Source organism: the organism of the source record quoted next, unplaced genomic scaffold (genome assembly GCF_019419815.1).
Source record: "Pyrus x bretschneideri cultivar Hongxiangsu unplaced genomic scaffold, Pyrus_bretschneideri_v1 Contig74, whole genome shotgun sequence".
Lineage (NCBI taxonomy): Eukaryota > Viridiplantae > Streptophyta > Magnoliopsida > Rosales > Rosaceae > Pyrus > Pyrus x bretschneideri.
Genome location: NW_025999814.1, coordinates 467,802 through 483,794, shown reverse-complemented (window position 1 = coordinate 483,794; position 15,993 = coordinate 467,802). Strand labels below are relative to the sequence as shown.

Here is a 15,993-nt window from a genome sequence, read left to right as displayed (position 1 = left end):
TCTCATAGTTGAGGTTTTTTTTTTTTTTATAGGGATGAAAATATCTTTTATGTGGAGTTAGTGTTATTCTTTTATTCTATTTAATTATAAACTTTTACATGTTTAATCATACTATGAACTCCAGTTTTATAATCAAGGTTACCGTTTGTATTGTTCTTACTAATGCTAGGCAGGCAATGTATTTCTGCTACCCACGCCTCCCGTCACCTCTGTCCACTTGTCTTTTTTTTTTTTTTTTTTTTAACACGTCAATTATGTTATCGATTTTGGTTTTATTTCATTCTAGTTTTATGTTTTGTTTGTAACGCTAGAACATGTTGATTTTGTGTTGCTACAACGCTGTTTGTGTTGCTTTGGCGATTGTGTGACCTCGCTGTTTGCGATGACTTTTATAAGGACATCGGTGCTAGATCTATCACTTCTATCATATTTGTGACATATTTATTTCACGACAATATGAATTTAAAATTATTTAAAATTTGTGCGAATTCTCTTAGATCATGAGATTGATTACCGGAGGACGTATACCCATTCGACACATTTTGTACTTAGTCATTCTCGGTGATAAAACACTCTAGTCGCTTCTGTTAAAGACAAAGATACCGTTTGATTTCCTTCGTATTGTCACAACTAGAGCAATCAGCAAAGAAACCATGTAAATGGAGAGGACGGGAACTCGCAATCTCTAGAAGTGCCAAAGAAGTTGTCGACTATTGGTGGATTTAATAAAATAAAGGAAAAAATGGCAGAGCGTTGGCGCTTTATTGCTTGTGAAATGGACTTGCCATCAGACCGGCAAAACAAATACAGCTTTCACTAACCACATAGATTTGTACATCTTGTTTGCTACAGTTTCAGAAAATGTATGCCGATACAGTCTTCACTGTTTCTTCAAGCAATTCCTCCCTGCATTTCCCTTTCGATGCTTTACCTCAAACCCTCCACCCTCCATTTCTTATTCCATTTTCAAAAACCTATAGTCTAAGAAAACTCCCCAACTACTACCCACACGACCTCCCACCCATCACGTACTCTTCATATATACTGCAATTGCAGCACCTTCGACACGAAAACCCGAAAACCTCTTTCGATTTATGGTCGAATTTTAGGGTTCAAAGATTGGGTTTTGAACTTTCAGTTGGGTGAAAAATGAGAACGCAAATGTGGGTTCTTGCTGTTCTTGTTGTATGGGGTTTTGCTTGTGGAATTGGAGCTGATCAGAATGTAAGAACAGAGCGGATTTCGGGTATGTTTTTCTCGTTGTTTACTTCGAATTAGTTGCAAAGCAGCTTCCTTTTTGCTACATTTGGCTGTACAAAGTGTCATTGGTAGGATGTCAGGTGTTTGAAATTATTCCCGATTTTGTCACAGTTCATAAGAAGTGTATAAACTGAGTGATTCTGCAATTTTGCTTTGTCTGATAGTAAAAGGGTCAGTATTTTTGGCATTTCTCTTGATGGATTTACTTGCAGGATTAATTTGGGGACACGAGTTTTTATTAGCTCCCAGTTGAGTAGGAGTTTTATTATTTGATTCAAGCGGTATTCTACTTTAAACTAATCTAAACTGCGGGAAGTAAAATTTGAACACGGTGCAGGCAATGTGAGTAGGCCCACGTCTGCCCAAGTTGATAGAGGGTTACATTTGAATTTTATATGGGGTTCATACTGTAACTTGTATAAGAAAGACTAATAATGTGATTGTTCATTACATCAAAGATTAACAATTTATGCATGGAAATTGGATAAGAGGGGAACCCAGTTGTGTTCTTGGAAAGATGAACTGTAAGAAAAAGGATTCTTGTGAATGCCTTTAAATTTATGTTCCATAAGCATTTTATTCTGTTTGATCCCTTTTTTTCGTTGTTGTTTCCGATTGACTTAATGGAAGAATGATGCAGGAAGTGCTGGTGATGTCTTGGAGGATAATCCAGTTGGAAGGTTGAAGGTTTATGTGTATGAACTACCTAGCAAATACAACAAGAAAATCCTTCAGAAAGACCCGAGATGTCTCAACCATATGTTTGCTGCTGAGATCTACATGCATCGGTTCCTCTTATCCAGCCCAGTTAGAACCCATAATCCGGAGGAAGCAGATTGGTTTTATACTCCTATCTACCCTACTTGTGACCTTACCCCCACTGGCTTGCCATTGCCCTTCAAGTCACCGCGGATGGTGAGAAGTGCAATACAGCTCATTTCTACAAACTGGCCTTATTGGAATCGAACGGAAGGAGCTAATCACTTCTTTGTTGTTCCCCATGACTTTGGAGCCTGCTTTCATTACCAGGTAAGACCCTTCAAATTCGTAAGTAACCATGATTTTTTGGGGGTTAAACTGTTAAAGAAAAGTAATTTGTGTTGGAACATGAAAAGTTTGCATGAATTTGTAGTTCTGTCAACAAAACCTCACTAAAAATTTCATCCATTCGAATCAAATCATTATTTGCAGAAGTAACAGAAAGTTACTTGTACGAGCCGTGACTAACATGTGGTCTAAATATGTTGGCATTCTGTAGGAAGAGAAAGCCATTGAACGGGGGATTCTTCCATTACTCCAGCGTGCCACCTTAGTTCAGACGTTTGGACAACAGAACCACGTATGCTTGAAGGACGGTTCAATCACAATTCCTCCATATGCTCCACCACAGAAAATGCAGACGCACCTGATTCCCCAAGAAACTCCACGGTCCATCTTTGTCTACTTCCGTGGTCTATTTTATGACATTAATAACGACCCTGAAGGTGGTTACTATGCGAGGTATGTTTGTCTGGAAAGTGTTTTATCCATTTGAAATTATGAAACATGTTTTCATGTCAAGTTAGACTTAAGACATACGTCCATCTCATTAACCCTTCTAATTGATTAACAGAGGTGCAAGGGCAGCTGTTTGGGAAAATTTCAAGAACAATCCACTCTTTGATATCTCCACGGACCATCCAACTACATATTACGAAGACATGCAGCGATCTATATTCTGTTTATGTCCTCTTGGTTGGGCTCCTTGGAGTCCAAGGCTAGTTGAAGCAGTGGTGTTTGGCTGCATCCCTGTTATTATAGCCGACGACATTGTTCTGCCCTTTGCTGATGCTATCCCATGGGAAGAAATCGGTGTTTTTGTTGCTGAGGAAGATGTCCCTAACCTGGACACAATCCTCACTTCTATTCCACCAGAAGTAATCTTAAGGAAACAAAGATTGCTGGCGAATCCTTCGATGAAATGGGCGATGATGTTCCCACAACCTGCACAACCAGGGGATGCTTTCCATCAGATACTAAACGGGCTGGCACGCAAACTACCCCACGATCAAAGTGTTTACATGAAAGATGATCAAAAGGTTCTGAATTGGACAGCAGGTCCAGTGGGAGACTTGAAACCTTGGTAAGGGAAATGTTATCATTTTCCTTCTCCTTTCGGAATGCAGCTGGATTTTGTATATGTATTGGCACTGAGCAGATCCTTTCGGGGCACAAATATCGCCGAATCGTTGATGCCTCAGATTTCTTTGTGCCTTTGTCGTGTGTTTTGTCCAGTCTCACTGTACCAAATTGAGAATGTGCTGCCTTGTACTCGAAAATGTAAACTGAGTTTCTTGTTTAATGAATTTTGTATAGGTGCTGCTGGCATTCAGCAGATTCTTTATGGACATGCTTTTGTGCTGCTGTACTCAAAATCCACAAATTTTATTTGACAGATCGGTCCTTCGGTTGATTCATGACACAAAAACTTATCTTTAATTCCTCTTATTTTAAGTGTCGGTAGGAAGTAAGAGTTACTTGCGCATAAAAAACGCTACGGTGATGATATTTCAAACAAATATCGCACTGCTAGGCGTTGGACTTTGCACACCATGGGAAAGAAGTTCAGCCCTTGAGCTATCCTAAGGGTCGGGTCGGATTTGATGGGGGTCAAGCAACTAATTAAAGTAAAATATTTGACGAATCAATTTAATTCGAGAAGTCAATTTCAAGCAATATAAAGACAACTTCTCATCCATTTTGGCCCTATGACTAATTGTAATTAGATTATAATTATATACAACCTTCAAAGTTCTGTTCTACCTACCTACCACATCCACAAACATCAATCCACATGGCTGCGATTGTGAGCATGACGATGTTTTAAACCAGTATATATTTGTTTATTAACATGCTATCCTCAAGTCGCTATTAGAATAATAAGCTACTAAAATCTGAAAAAGTACATTTTTCGTAGTGGCTAAAGATCCGAAGCAGGAAAAAAAAAAATCATTTCGGTTTTTTTTTTTAATTATTACAAACGATTTTATTATATATATATATATATTTTTATTTAAGATACTATATTATTTACAGGACGGATCTCTTCCCACCAAAGCCCACAAATCAATTCATTCGGGCTTTTGAAATTTGATTTAGCAGCTACAGGTAGGGATCCTTTTAAAAGTAATAATAATTTTAGTTGTTTGATCAAATTTCAAAAATCCGAATTAATTGATTGATGAGTTTTAATGGAAGAGATCCGGAAGGGATCTCTTTCCATTATTTACGTTAAGGAAAGAGGTTGAATTTAAGCTCTTTCTCTATCTATATATATATATATATATATTGTAATTTACGATTTTACTATATTAAAAGAAATAAAAGATTTGAATCCAAAAGCGGTGTGTCAAATAAATAAGTTCAATAAAAAATGCTAGGGCAGGTCGGCTTTTAGTAAATTCCTCCAAAATTGACCTCTAGCTTGGATGTATGTTACGTCTCTTTGTAATGAATATACCCTAATATGTTATTATCACATATTTTAATTAAGTTACCTGTTATTACATAAATGAATGACACATTACCTGTTATCATAAAGTATACAGCACTTTATAGCACGATGAATTGGTAACACAGTTTGATTGTGACCGGTTATAATTAGGGGTCGAAATTTTTTTTAATATAAAATATATTAGGAACGGTTTTGACATTTTAAAATTTTTATTTTACACTCTTCACAAGTGTAGTTTTTTTATTCAAATTATAGGAAGTTTTGATTGCAAAATGAGATTATTTTACTGCCAATAACAATTTCCAGTGACGGAATCAGCATGAGGACATTGGTTACCCTTGACCCCAACAACTTCAAAAACCCCATGTATATTTATTTGCGTATTTGTATTTTTGACCTCTATAAACGGTTAAGGAAAACTAAATTACAACCTCCTCTTCCTATTTCTTCTATTTTCTTATGTCATTTATATCTCCCTTTTCTCCCTTCTTGCGTGCGCTCTATTGTATGCACTATGTGCTCGATGAAATACATTAGTTGACAAACCTTAGCAATCTTCAACATTACTCTGCAATATCCTACATCCACCCTCGACAAAACTTTACATAATAGTAGTTGTCGACATATGTTGGCAGGACTTGACATGTGCTTACTAAGTGCTCGATTAAATGGTCTAATAAAGTTTTTTCGGTTAATATTATGATCCCATTATTTAAAAATCCGGATTCCACCAATGTAATAATTAACTATTATAGTGCAGATCGAGTGTGCCTCAGCCAATTGTGGTTTTCCTTGTCAAACATTGAATGAGTATGTCAAATATTGTGGTCCAAAATTTTGGAGAGTCCTCATTTGAATTTATAAAATCACAATCAAAAAGCCAACATTTGAACCAACCACGTGTTACTCATGATAATATTTATACAAAAAGTTTCTAATTCAAATGGTTACAATTTTTCTTTTAACCTCAAAATTTTGTGCTCAAATCTTTCCCTACCAATTGTGACCAAACACAAACGCAATTCACCTTTCAAGGTTTTGCATGTTCGAAAATCGTGTGCTGTTTCTCGCATTGCAGGTGGCATTTTTAGTAAATTGAATTTATACTACAAATGTTAATATTTATATGATCCAAAATTAAATGTGTTCCAAACTTTGTGACTTATTTTCTTTTCTAATATTGCACCACATTCTTCAACAGCATCAATATATTTTAAAATTAACAAAAAATGACGTCTTGATTGAGTAAGCGTTGGCACCTGCAGAGTGAAAGCCACGCAGCAGCTAGCTAATAAGGAGAAATTATGATGGGAACATAAATGATACATCATATATTTTTAAATAAAAATTTTATTTTTTAAATTATTAATTTTTAACGTACCTATCTAATTATTTGTATAGTAACATATTACTAGCAACTGCTACCATCGTCGCGATTGAGATCTTGTCTTCAACATGCCGTTTCGAGTCTACAGAAAATCACCGAAAATATTTAACCCCAAAAACTTACAAAAATATAAACAATTTCATCGTCGGTGTCGTAAATAAATATAAACGGTCCTTTCCTCAGTAATCAATCAGTCTTCGCGTCTTCACCAACCCCCTTTCTCTGTGATCCAGCAATGGCGGCTTCCATTTCCAAGCTCTCCAATCCCACCCCCGCTTCCTCCTTGTCCTCAACCTTCAGCCCCAGAACGCCGCAGCCCAAGTGTTTGATCCGCCTCCTCGCCACCCCCGCCGCCACCTTCAACTCCAAACTCTCCTCCTCCAAGCTCTCCGTGCGAAGCAAGCCCTCTCTCCGGGGCTCTCTGGTGTAAGTCTCCCCCTTGTTCCGATTGCATATTGTCGAGGTTTAATTTTTTTATGAGAAGCTGGATTTGAGCTTTGTTTCATTTGCTTGATTTTTTATTTTTTGTATTGAAAGTTGTGTTCTTTACTCTTCTGGGTTGCTGATTGATTGTGAAATTTGAATCGAAAAGTTTGTTTATTTATTTTTTGGCCTTCTTTTATTGGTAGTGTGAGGTGTTCTCAGAGTGATGGAAATGGAAGTCAGATGAAGAGAACGTATCTGCATGATCTGTACGAGAAGGAAGGGCAGAGTCCCTGGTATGATAACCTTTGCCGGCCCGTGACGGATCTGCTTCCACTTATCGCAAGCGGGGTTCGAGGTGTAACCAGTAACCCAGCGGTGATTACTCGTTTCTTTTTTGTTTTTTGAACTTTACTTAATTTGTTGACATGCATGGATGATGGTTTTATTGGTTTTAGATCAAATGAGAAATGGGGTTGGAAGTGAAACTGTCAAAATGTTAGCCGAGTATTATTTCTTTAAGCATGTCTTTTTGCAGTTTTCGTGTGTTATCCGCAATCCGATATAACTATCTCTGTATAATGTATGATTGCAGATTTTCCAGAAAGCAATCTCAACTTCAAATGCTTACAATGATCAATTCAGGTATTTTCAATGCTTTTCTTCGTTGGAAGGGGTTGTAATTGGGGTATTTTTAAGTGGAATGGCGTGTATAATCTATTGGACTTTATAGATTTATCAGTTGTGCTAGTAGAGGATCGTACCGCATTAGAAATAATATATAGAATGTTTGCAGATGGAACTCTGTTGAGTTTCTGGTTATAAGCTCTTGGCGTCTGGGATGGGAAAGTTGAAAATTGGTATTCAGCATATCCCCTGATATACCTTCTTCATATGATAATAACTTAAGCTAATGGAATTTACAGGGAACTTATACATTCAGGAAAAGACATTGAAAGTGCATACTGGGAACTGGTGGTGAAGGACATTCAAGATGCTTGCAAACTTTTTGAGTCAATCTATGATCAAACTGATGCTGGTGATGGTTATGTTTCTGTTGAAGTTTCTCCCAGACTTGCTGATGACACTGAAGGGACTGTCGATGCTGCAAAATGGCTACATAAAGTAGTTGCTCGTCCTAATGTCTACATAAAAATTCCTGCAACTGCTCCTTGCGTTCCTTCAATTAAGGAAGTTATAGCAAATGGCATAAGTGTCAATGTGACTGTAAGTTCAGTTCTACTATAATAATTTTTTCCTCTTGGGGCGAAATTCTTTGAATCTTTGCTTCACCAAGAATAGATGGCTGGCAAAGTCGTACAGAAGTGTGTCTAAATAGAACATAAGTTTATGTGGTGGTATGGTGGGGCTTTTCATGGGTGATTATTTTGATAGTGTAAATGAAATCTACATGATGCGCTATAGTTGCCATAAGTTCTTGTGGCATCATCTCTCATTCGACTGAATTATTTAGTCCCTTATTGTAAAAGTGTTAACTCATACTTTCTCTTAATGTGTACACACAGCTTATATTCTCACTTAGTAGATATGAGGCAGTGATGGATGCTTACTTGGATGGCCTTGAGGCTTCTGGACTGAGTGACCTTTCCAGAGTCACAAGTGTTGCTTCCTTCTTTGTCAGTAGGGTGGACACCCTCATTGACAAGATGCTTGAAAAGATTGGAACTCCAGAGGCCCTCGACCTTCGAGGAAAGGTAAATCAAAATCAGAAGTTCAACTCATTTTTCAATCATGAACAAAAGCCTTGAAGGTGAGATTTGCTAACTTGATGAGTTAACTGTTTCAGGCTGCAGTAGCTCAAGCTGCTTTGGCATACCAACTCTACCAGAAGAAATTCTCTGGCCCTAGATGGGAGGCTTTGGTGAAAAAAGGTGCTAAGAAGCAGAGGCTGCTTTGGGCTTCAACTAGCGTCAAGAATCCTGCCTACCCCGATACTTTATATGTTGCTCCTCTCATAGGCCCCGACACGGTGAGCCATCCTATAGTCCAACCTGATCTCTGGTGCTTGATGATTGTTATTATTATTATGGTTTTTATTTCTGTGATGATATATTAGTTGCTTAAATATACTTCAGAATTGAAACTTTAATCTGTCAATGTTGATTTGTTGATTCATATTGCTTAATATTTGATGCCGACTTTCCTTTTGCAGGTTTCAACCATGCCAGACCAAGCTCTCCAAGCATTTGTCGACCACGGCACAGTTTCAAGGACAATTGATTCAAATGTATCCGAGGCTGAAGGCATTTACAGTGCACTGGAGAAGTTAGGCATCGACTGGAGCTACGTTGGGAACCAACTCGAAATTGAGGGAGTGGATTCTTTCAAGAAGAGTTTCGACAGCCTGCTAGACACCCTGCAAGAGAAGGCCAACTCTCTTAATTTGGTTAGTCCGTAAGATGCAAGATGTGGGTGAGAACTACTTGTGTGAGTTGAATAAAGCTGGTGGGGGTTGTCGTCCTGTGAGTTTGGCATTGTTTTCTTTTTCCTTCCCCCACCCTATGAAGGTGAAGCTAGTAGACCTTCCGAAATGTACTTTGCATTTGGATTTGAGAATTATGGGCCATCAAGTAGATGATGCTCGGTGTTAGTCTCTGCAAGATTTTCCATTTCTGCTCGCAAATTGAACCGTCAAGCTTAAAATTCTTGAATCCGACCGCCGAATTTTAGGTTACCTTCAAACTAATGGAGAGATTCAAGTATGTAGTGTATGGACTTCCTTGTTGAATTATGTACCTACGGAAGAACGAAAATACACTAATAATTAGAAAAATATTATGTTATCGAATTCTCAATCTGAATTGTTGTTGAAATATGTTATTCGTGACTGTTACTTTGATTGACAATATTATTCGATTAACGGAAAGAAAACTGAACATGGTACAAGTGGCGAACACTTTGATCTGACTGTCTGGTCTAAATCAGCAAAAAAATAAAAAACTAAAACTTGGTAAATGTTTATTTTTCTTACACGTCCAAAAAAATTTTAGATAGAGCTGGTTAATTCAAGCGATAAGTTAGTCATAATAATTTAATATCAAACTTGTTATTTGTAACATTATATAAAAGAAAAAAATTTATATATATATATATATTATAGGGGTATGATATTCACATCTTTTTTTACTTTTCACATATCTTTCTAATTTTCGACCGTCAGATCGTATGAAATGAAGAAGATCAACGAACAAAAATTAATAAGGGTGTATGAGAAGTAAAAAGGGATCAGATAGCACATCCCATATTATATATATATATATATATATATATGTATGTATTATATTTAATTTAAAGGAGAAAAGAAAATAGAAGAATAGAGGGGTTGAGCCAGACAAGTTGAGGCCGTTATCTTGCCGCGAAACGCATTCCCTGGTTCCCCAGTCACCACATCACAGGCCCACCCTTTTCTCTCCTAGTCAAGTAGCACCACACCTACAATGTCTTCAATCTCAGCCGTCCGGTCTCCACCGCGGCCTTCGTCCTCACCCGTCGGAAAATCTTCAACCCCGATACGTCGTTTCGTGCTAACCTTCCCTTCTATGCGCCAGAGACGCCGCGGACCCCAATCTCTTCTTCTTCCTGAAGCGGAGAAGTTTTCTGATTCAGGTGCAGGCGGTTAGTACATCAACCATGGGATATCTAATTTTAATTAGTAAATTGGTCAAATTTTGAATGAATTTTGAATCTTTGATCAAGGTGGAAGCATTCTTATCGAGCGAAGAAGTGTTGTGTTTTCATCGATTGGCATGGTGGCTGCAGCTTTCTGTAATGCTTCAAAGGACGTAATTGCCCTCGCGTCTCAGTTTACTGACAGTGAGTCATTTCCTATTTCCATTGCCCGAAATGTTAGCGATTTTGACACTCTCCTGTTTAAGCCTCTGCAATCCTCCTGTGAGTGCCAAAACATAACATCGTAAATTATTCAGTTTGGAGTGCGGATGGCTAAAAATACGGGGAGTGTCGAAATCGCCGTCCTTGAATAACCATGCTCATAAGTCATAGTCATATACATTTGTATGATTTGTGTACCAGGCAAAATCTTAAGTGCAACGAGTGTATATCCTGTTGTTCGTATGTCTCTCCTCACGTGACATATCATGTGATGAGACAGACATGCACAAATGTGTCACTTGAGGAGAGAGAGTGGCATAAAACATATCATGTGACGAGAGAGATGTGTACTTTTGCTTTTTCTCACATTGTTTGTTGCATTTGTGAATGTTTTGGAACTACTTTCAGTGCCAGCACTTAGGGGGAAGGACTATGGCAAGTCGAAAATGAGTTATCCGGACTATACGGAAACTGAATCAGGTCTTCAGTACAAGGTTAACTACTACTGGAACATACAAAAGTTTAGCCTCTTTGTTTTTATTGAGTTTCAAGCTCTCCGAAGTTTGCTTTAGTTATTTCGTTGAATGATTTATCTAAGAAGAAATGCAGGACTTGCGAGTAGGAGATGGCCCCAAACCGAAGGTGGGAGAGACCGTTGTGGTAAGCCACTCATTCTCCGAGTGCACACTTTCAAGCTTTCACATGTTGCTAGGGTTTCTGTTTAGGATTAAGCCAATTTTGTGCAATGAATTTGTCTCTGTCGTAGACAAACGTTTGAGCATATTTCTGGTTGATTGGATGGATTTCAGGTTGATTGGGATGGATACACCATAGGATATTATGGACGTATCTTTGAAGCTCGAAATAAAACAAAGGGCGGTTCATTTGAGGTATGGAATACTTCTCATCGGTTAACTTGGTATCACATAAGCTTAACTAACCGACTAACAGATTCCGTTCCATGGTTTCTCAAATGCAGGGTGATGACAAGGCCTTTTTCAAATTCAGGGTAGGATCTCAAGAGGTGAGAAATTCGTGACCCAATCGAACGAAACAGTCTTGAATGCTCTGATCTGTGGCCTCTAATGATGACGTGGTTATCTTCAGGTAATACCAGCTTTTGAGGAAGCCATTACAGGCATGGCTCTTGGAGGCATTAGAAGGTGCTGCATATTCTTTTCCGTAGCTCGTTGTATTTACTTAAGGAACTTTTAAGCAGTTATATTGAATGTTATTTGCAAATTTCACAATGGAGCTCACAGTGATGCAGGATCATAGTGCCCCCGGAATTGGGATATCCAGACAATGACTACAACAAGAGTGGCCCAAGGCCGACAACATTTTCGGTAAATCTTATGTCTTTCTGCCGATTCATGTAATCCAGTTCCGCCTTGTTCTTACAAGGTGCAATGTTCATGCGTTACAGGGCCAACGAGCTTTGGATTTCGTGCTGAGGAACCAAGGGCTGATAGACAAAACTCTTCTGTTCGATATTGAGCTCATCAAGATCATACCAAACTGATCTCCTTTCAAATTCAACGTTTCTCACAGGAAATCGATTAGCTGTTAAAACAAATACGGCTTATTTATCGTAGAGTTTCTTACTCCGGATGTCAGAAATATCGATTAGCTGAGAAAGTCGACAGATTACCCTAAATACCATCAAATTTGAGGTAGAAACTTTATTTCTGCGAAGTAGAAGAGTTCACAATTATTTGATAAGCTTTTTGTAAAATTAACTTTTCATGCAGTATATCTGTATAGTGAAGGATTACATTGTATAATTTAAGCTGGATTTGTGCATTAATTTCTTGTATACATGTAACCCTATTGTTTTGGCTGAGGAGAACTTCGAACGAGTACGGCTAGCCAGAGAGTTGGAAGTAAATCCAAAGTTCTGTTGAGAGCTACAATGTGCATCATAAATTAATGGCACTAAGCAAGATCGATAATCTGATAAAAGTGCAAATCATCAACAGTTAATTGCAAAACGAGGAAGAAAATCAACACATACAAGGACCGAAAACATCCTAAGAGAACAAATAATTTAAACCCGCAGATCACCCAAAAAGTCATTGCCATTATTCAACTGAAAGCTCCCGACGCTTGTACCGCACCATCACCTTTCCTTTCACACCCACAACCATGGCATTCCAATCCGTCTCGGGAAATGGTGATACCAGCTCCAGTTCAAAATTTCTCAGCAGGTGGCTCCATATAGCCTTTATCTGTAGGTATGCAAAAGGCTCACCAAGGCATCCATGCCTGCCACCTCCAAACGAGATGTATGAGAATGCCCCTGCTGACTTGTCTTCTTCTCTCCCAGCAGCAAATCTATCAGGATCGTAGGTGTCTGGCTCCTTGTAAATATGAGGAAGCCGGTTGGCAAAAGATGGTGACGCGGCTACTATGTGCCCCTTCGGGATATCATACTCCTTCCCCTCGTTGGTTTTTACGCTGAAATCACTATGCGAGCTTCGCAGCAGAATGATCAGTGGAGGGTGCAATCTGAGAGCTTCTTTGATGCAACGATACAGGACATCCATCTCTGCCAGTATATCATGATCAATCTTCTTTCCATGCTTTTTCATTATGTTTTTCTGCTCCTCTGACACAGCAGATAAGAACTGCTTGTGACGGAGGAGATAGGCCCCAGTCCAAGTGGAAGTGATAGAGCTAGTGTGTTGCCCAGCAAAGAGAGCAGCAATGAGCAAGCCAGTGACCTCAGATTCAGTTGTTGGTCGGCCATTTTTGTACTTTGAGTCAATGAAGCATTGCAACATGTCATTCTCAGACTGTGCAGCACGCTTACGGGAATTTATGATCTTTGCAAAGATATCTGAAAGCTTCTTTCGGGCCTGGTCACGGCGACGGTGAGCTGGGATGGGAAGGTATGGGAAGATGACACTGATAGGAAGCATGCCATTGTCAAGGTCATGGAACAATGCGGAAACATCATCAAAGAGCTTATCACGAACTTCACGACCCAAGAGGCATCTGCTGGCGGTCAATATGATCAGATGCTCCAGCTCATATTTTAAGTCCACCTCGCCACTGTCTCCCCACTTGGAAAAGTAATCCTGCACGGTACAGTTGGAAGACAAGAATCAACATCATGGACAAGAAACAATGCACAATTTAAACAGCACAAGCATTTGTGTATTTAGATTGAGTAATACTATAGAAGGAAATGATGAAAGCATTAGTCGTCCCTTGCATTTAATTGATGTTTTGGGGTGTTCTATTTCCTTTCAGATTCAGAGAAACCTGAAGGGAAAAACTAACCATGCCCTTTGCGATACATATTTTGTATAAGAAGTTAATGAAAATAACTATGCCAATACTGAGGGGTACTCGCAACATGAATCACAGCATGATTGAAGAACCAACCAGAACATAGTCCATCTTTACTCACCGGAAAGTTCCCCAAAACACAGACACACATAGTTTTCCATTTTCCTTGAAGATTTAAGCACTGTTAAGTCACTTCATGGTTCATACTAATTCCCTTTATTTATTTCTATTTTTCAGGGAAGGGTCTATAATGCGTACATTTTCCTCTCACATAAGAAACAATCATATATTTGACATGTGGTCTGCACAATCTGAATCTGATTAAATTCAGAAAAGAGAGTAAAATATCCTAAGGAGCACGCAATGCTAGTTGCCCACACTTGAAAATGACTACCCCACGAAAATATAAAATGAGACTCAGAGAAATCTTCCCAGGTGAATCAAGCTCATGGGAGACTCGTAAAGCACTACCGTCCTTTCAGTTAAAAACAAATTCAGGTTAGCTGCTACGGTTTTATCTTTCTAATCAAATTTAACATTAAGGAAAGAGAAAAACATCTGGTTTAAAGACTCTCATTCCAATCAATGTTCCTTGCAAAATTTGCAGTCCCAGGATACTATTTGGGCGAGTGGAAGAGAATTGTGCCGTAGATCACATTCATATTGCTACTCTCTTAAGAATATAAAGTATCTTCTCTTACAAACATAAATAAATTACTAAACGAGTTGAAGGCTGAAGCAATCAGATAAACAACAAAACCAGCCAAATTCCAAATCAAACAATGATATTCAATCGAAACACTTACCTCTGCTTCTGTAACCATCTGATCCACATATCCCTTAAGCTTATTTACCCTGAGAGCCTCCGTGAAGAACCTAAACTGCTCCTGTCTCACCGTGTAATCCACGTCGAACACAACTCCAGGGCCAAAAGTGGGCACATTGAACTGGTATACTTCCTGCTGGCTAAGATCAGCCTCCGATGCCTTGAAGAAGTGGGCAGAAACCTCAGGACCAATCAAGAAAGTGATCTTCTTGTTAAGCAGATTCAATGTGAACACACTCCCGAGCTTCGGGTACTCTTCACGAAGCATGATAATGGGGCCTTTCAAGAACCTGAGCAGTCCTCCCAACACAGGCCAGGTATTCACCACCGGAGGAAGACGCTTCCCAGATCGAGACATTATAAGCGCTGAGATCAGCTTGGCCACCACCAGAGTGGCCAAAATCATCAGCCCCACACTGAAAAGCTTGTTATCCATATCCATTGTCACCATAATTTGGTCCACTTACAGGGACCTAACAGCAAAGTTCACACAGAAACGCAGAAAATTAGCAGCTTTTAAATTAACACTACCACTCACCACCAGTTCTAACGAAAACCCAACAGAAATTTCACAACTTTTAACAGTAAATTTCGAGTAGATCTAACTTTGAGCACAAAAAAAAAAAAGAATTTATACAAGTTCTCCGTCCGGTTGCGGGAAAATTGAATCAGAGCTTCGATTTTCGCGGCAACCAAACAATCAAGGAGTGAAAGGGAAACGAGAATCTAGTTAAAATGGCATCAGATTAATGAAAAATTGAAGCATAAAGACAATGCATGAGAGAAGGTAAAGACGAAGGATTTGGTACAAGAAAGAGGGAATTAGGGATTCGTACCTGATTGCAGAATGGGAGGCAGAAAAGATAGGAGGAGGACAGTGAAGACCCGAAACTCTAGTCGAGCAGTGTGAGAGTAAGGCGAGGCACACTCGTGAGCATATATAGCTCTGGATAGTCCGCTTCCACTACAAATATTTCAAATATTATTTTACTATTTTTTGCTGGAAAAAAATATTAGTATTATTATTATTTTAATAGAGAGAAAACTACTCTCTAAATTGACATGGTTTTTCATTATTTTTTTTAAGAAAACTAACTAAAAGTTAAAAAATAAAAAATAAAAAATTAGTTTTAATGAAAAGTGACAAATAAGTAGGTAGTGAATAGTACCAGGAAAAGATAAAAATATGATTTTTCGTTAAAAGTGAACAATATGGAAAGTTTTTCGTTAAAACTCTTTTTTTTTTTTTTCAAATGAATTATATTATCTACACTAAGCTCGAGAGAGTAAGCTAAGTTTCATAATAGACCAATAATGATATGGTTTAAATTCATTTTTTACGAGAATCAAACTTTTGACCTCTCACTTATCAATAAAGAAAAATACAATAAAACCGTAATATTAAGCTTTTAGTATCACAAGTTCAAACTTTTATTCTCCGCTTTATCAAAATCAGGC

At 38.4% G+C, this 15,993-nt stretch overlaps 4 protein-coding genes across 6 annotated transcripts; 3 read left to right on the top strand and 1 right to left on the bottom strand.

Moving 5' to 3' along the window:
* Nucleotides 1-817: 817 nt before the first annotated feature.
* LOC103950395 (probable beta-1,4-xylosyltransferase IRX10) lies at nucleotides 818-3,647 on the top strand. The gene is made up of 4 exons (XM_009361594.3): nucleotides 818-1,246; nucleotides 1,901-2,289; nucleotides 2,519-2,760; nucleotides 2,873-3,647. The coding sequence occupies exons 1-4, from the start codon at nucleotides 1,150-1,152 to the stop codon at nucleotides 3,384-3,386; spliced, it is 1,242 nt and encodes a 413-aa protein (XP_009359869.2). The 5' UTR covers nucleotides 818-1,149; the 3' UTR covers nucleotides 3,387-3,647.
* A 2,618-nt stretch (nucleotides 3,648-6,265) lies between these two features.
* Nucleotides 6,266-9,379, top strand: LOC103950394 (transaldolase). The gene is made up of 7 exons (XM_009361593.3): nucleotides 6,266-6,566; nucleotides 6,770-6,941; nucleotides 7,159-7,208; nucleotides 7,490-7,790; nucleotides 8,090-8,278; nucleotides 8,371-8,553; nucleotides 8,737-9,379. The coding sequence occupies exons 1-7, from the start codon at nucleotides 6,376-6,378 to the stop codon at nucleotides 8,980-8,982; spliced, it is 1,332 nt and encodes a 443-aa protein (XP_009359868.2). The 5' UTR covers nucleotides 6,266-6,375; the 3' UTR covers nucleotides 8,983-9,379.
* Nucleotides 9,380-9,888: 509 nt separating this feature from the next.
* On the top strand, nucleotides 9,889-12,231 carry LOC103950393 (peptidyl-prolyl cis-trans isomerase FKBP19, chloroplastic). 3 transcript variants are annotated; one of them, XR_667676.3, is made up of 9 exons: nucleotides 9,889-10,199; nucleotides 10,281-10,397; nucleotides 10,824-10,909; nucleotides 11,025-11,075; nucleotides 11,225-11,305; nucleotides 11,395-11,439; nucleotides 11,523-11,578; nucleotides 11,678-11,761; nucleotides 11,842-11,915. XR_667676.3 is itself a non-coding variant. In XM_048574729.1 (9 exons), exons 1-9 carry the CDS (start codon nucleotides 10,022-10,024, stop codon nucleotides 11,935-11,937), a joined length of 777 nt encoding a protein of 258 aa, XP_048430686.1. In that variant the 5' UTR covers nucleotides 9,889-10,021; the 3' UTR covers nucleotides 11,938-12,231. The 3 variants fall into 3 exon arrangements, 2 of the variants coding, with proteins under 2 accessions (XP_048430686.1, XP_009359867.2); XM_048574729.1 differs by having other exon boundaries at nucleotides 9,889-10,190; nucleotides 11,686-11,761; nucleotides 11,842-12,231; XM_009361592.3 differs by having other exon boundaries at nucleotides 11,686-11,761; nucleotides 11,842-12,231.
* Nucleotides 12,232-12,341: 110 nt separating this feature from the next.
* Nucleotides 12,342-15,524, bottom strand: LOC103950392 (sterol 14-demethylase-like). The gene is made up of 3 exons (XM_009361591.3): nucleotides 15,372-15,524; nucleotides 14,516-15,008; nucleotides 12,342-13,495 (listed from the first exon to the last, which is right to left on the bottom strand). Exons 2-3 carry the CDS (start codon nucleotides 14,984-14,986, stop codon nucleotides 12,497-12,499), a joined length of 1,470 nt encoding a protein of 489 aa, XP_009359866.2. The 5' UTR covers nucleotides 14,987-15,008; nucleotides 15,372-15,524; the 3' UTR covers nucleotides 12,342-12,496.
* Nucleotides 15,525-15,993: the final 469 nt, after the last annotated feature.

Excerpts from the sequence above, each read along its gene's own strand:
- LOC103950395 (XM_009361594.3), top strand. The coding sequence starts at position 1,150 with ATGAGAACGCAAATGTGGGTTCTTGCTGTTCTTGTTGTATGGGGTTTT. Across the intron at positions 2,290-2,518 it reads GAGCCTGCTTTCATTACCAG|GAAGAGAAAGCCATTGAACG; the intron begins GTAAGACCCTTC and ends GGCATTCTGTAG. Across the intron at positions 2,761-2,872 it reads GAAGGTGGTTACTATGCGAG|AGGTGCAAGGGCAGCTGTTT; the intron begins GTATGTTTGTCT and ends ATTGATTAACAG.
- LOC103950394 (XM_009361593.3), top strand. The coding sequence starts at position 6,376 with ATGGCGGCTTCCATTTCCAAGCTCTCCAATCCCACCCCCGCTTCCTCC. Across the intron at positions 7,209-7,489 it reads GCTTACAATGATCAATTCAG|GGAACTTATACATTCAGGAA; the intron begins GTATTTTCAATG and ends TGGAATTTACAG. Across the intron at positions 8,554-8,736 it reads CTCTCATAGGCCCCGACACG|GTTTCAACCATGCCAGACCA; the intron begins GTGAGCCATCCT and ends TTCCTTTTGCAG.
- LOC103950393 (XM_009361592.3), top strand. The coding sequence starts at position 10,022 with ATGTCTTCAATCTCAGCCGTCCGGTCTCCACCGCGGCCTTCGTCCTCA. Across the intron at positions 11,076-11,224 it reads AGGTGGGAGAGACCGTTGTG|GTTGATTGGGATGGATACAC; the intron begins GTAAGCCACTCA and ends GATGGATTTCAG. Across the intron at positions 11,306-11,394 it reads CAAAGGGCGGTTCATTTGAG|GGTGATGACAAGGCCTTTTT; the intron begins GTATGGAATACT and ends TCTCAAATGCAG.
- LOC103950392 (XM_009361591.3), bottom strand. The coding sequence starts at position 14,986 with ATGGTGACAATGGATATGGATAACAAGCTTTTCAGTGTGGGGCTGATG. Across the intron at positions 13,496-14,515 it reads AGATGGTTACAGAAGCAGAG|GATTACTTTTCCAAGTGGGG; the intron begins GTAAGTGTTTCG and ends TGTACCGTGCAG.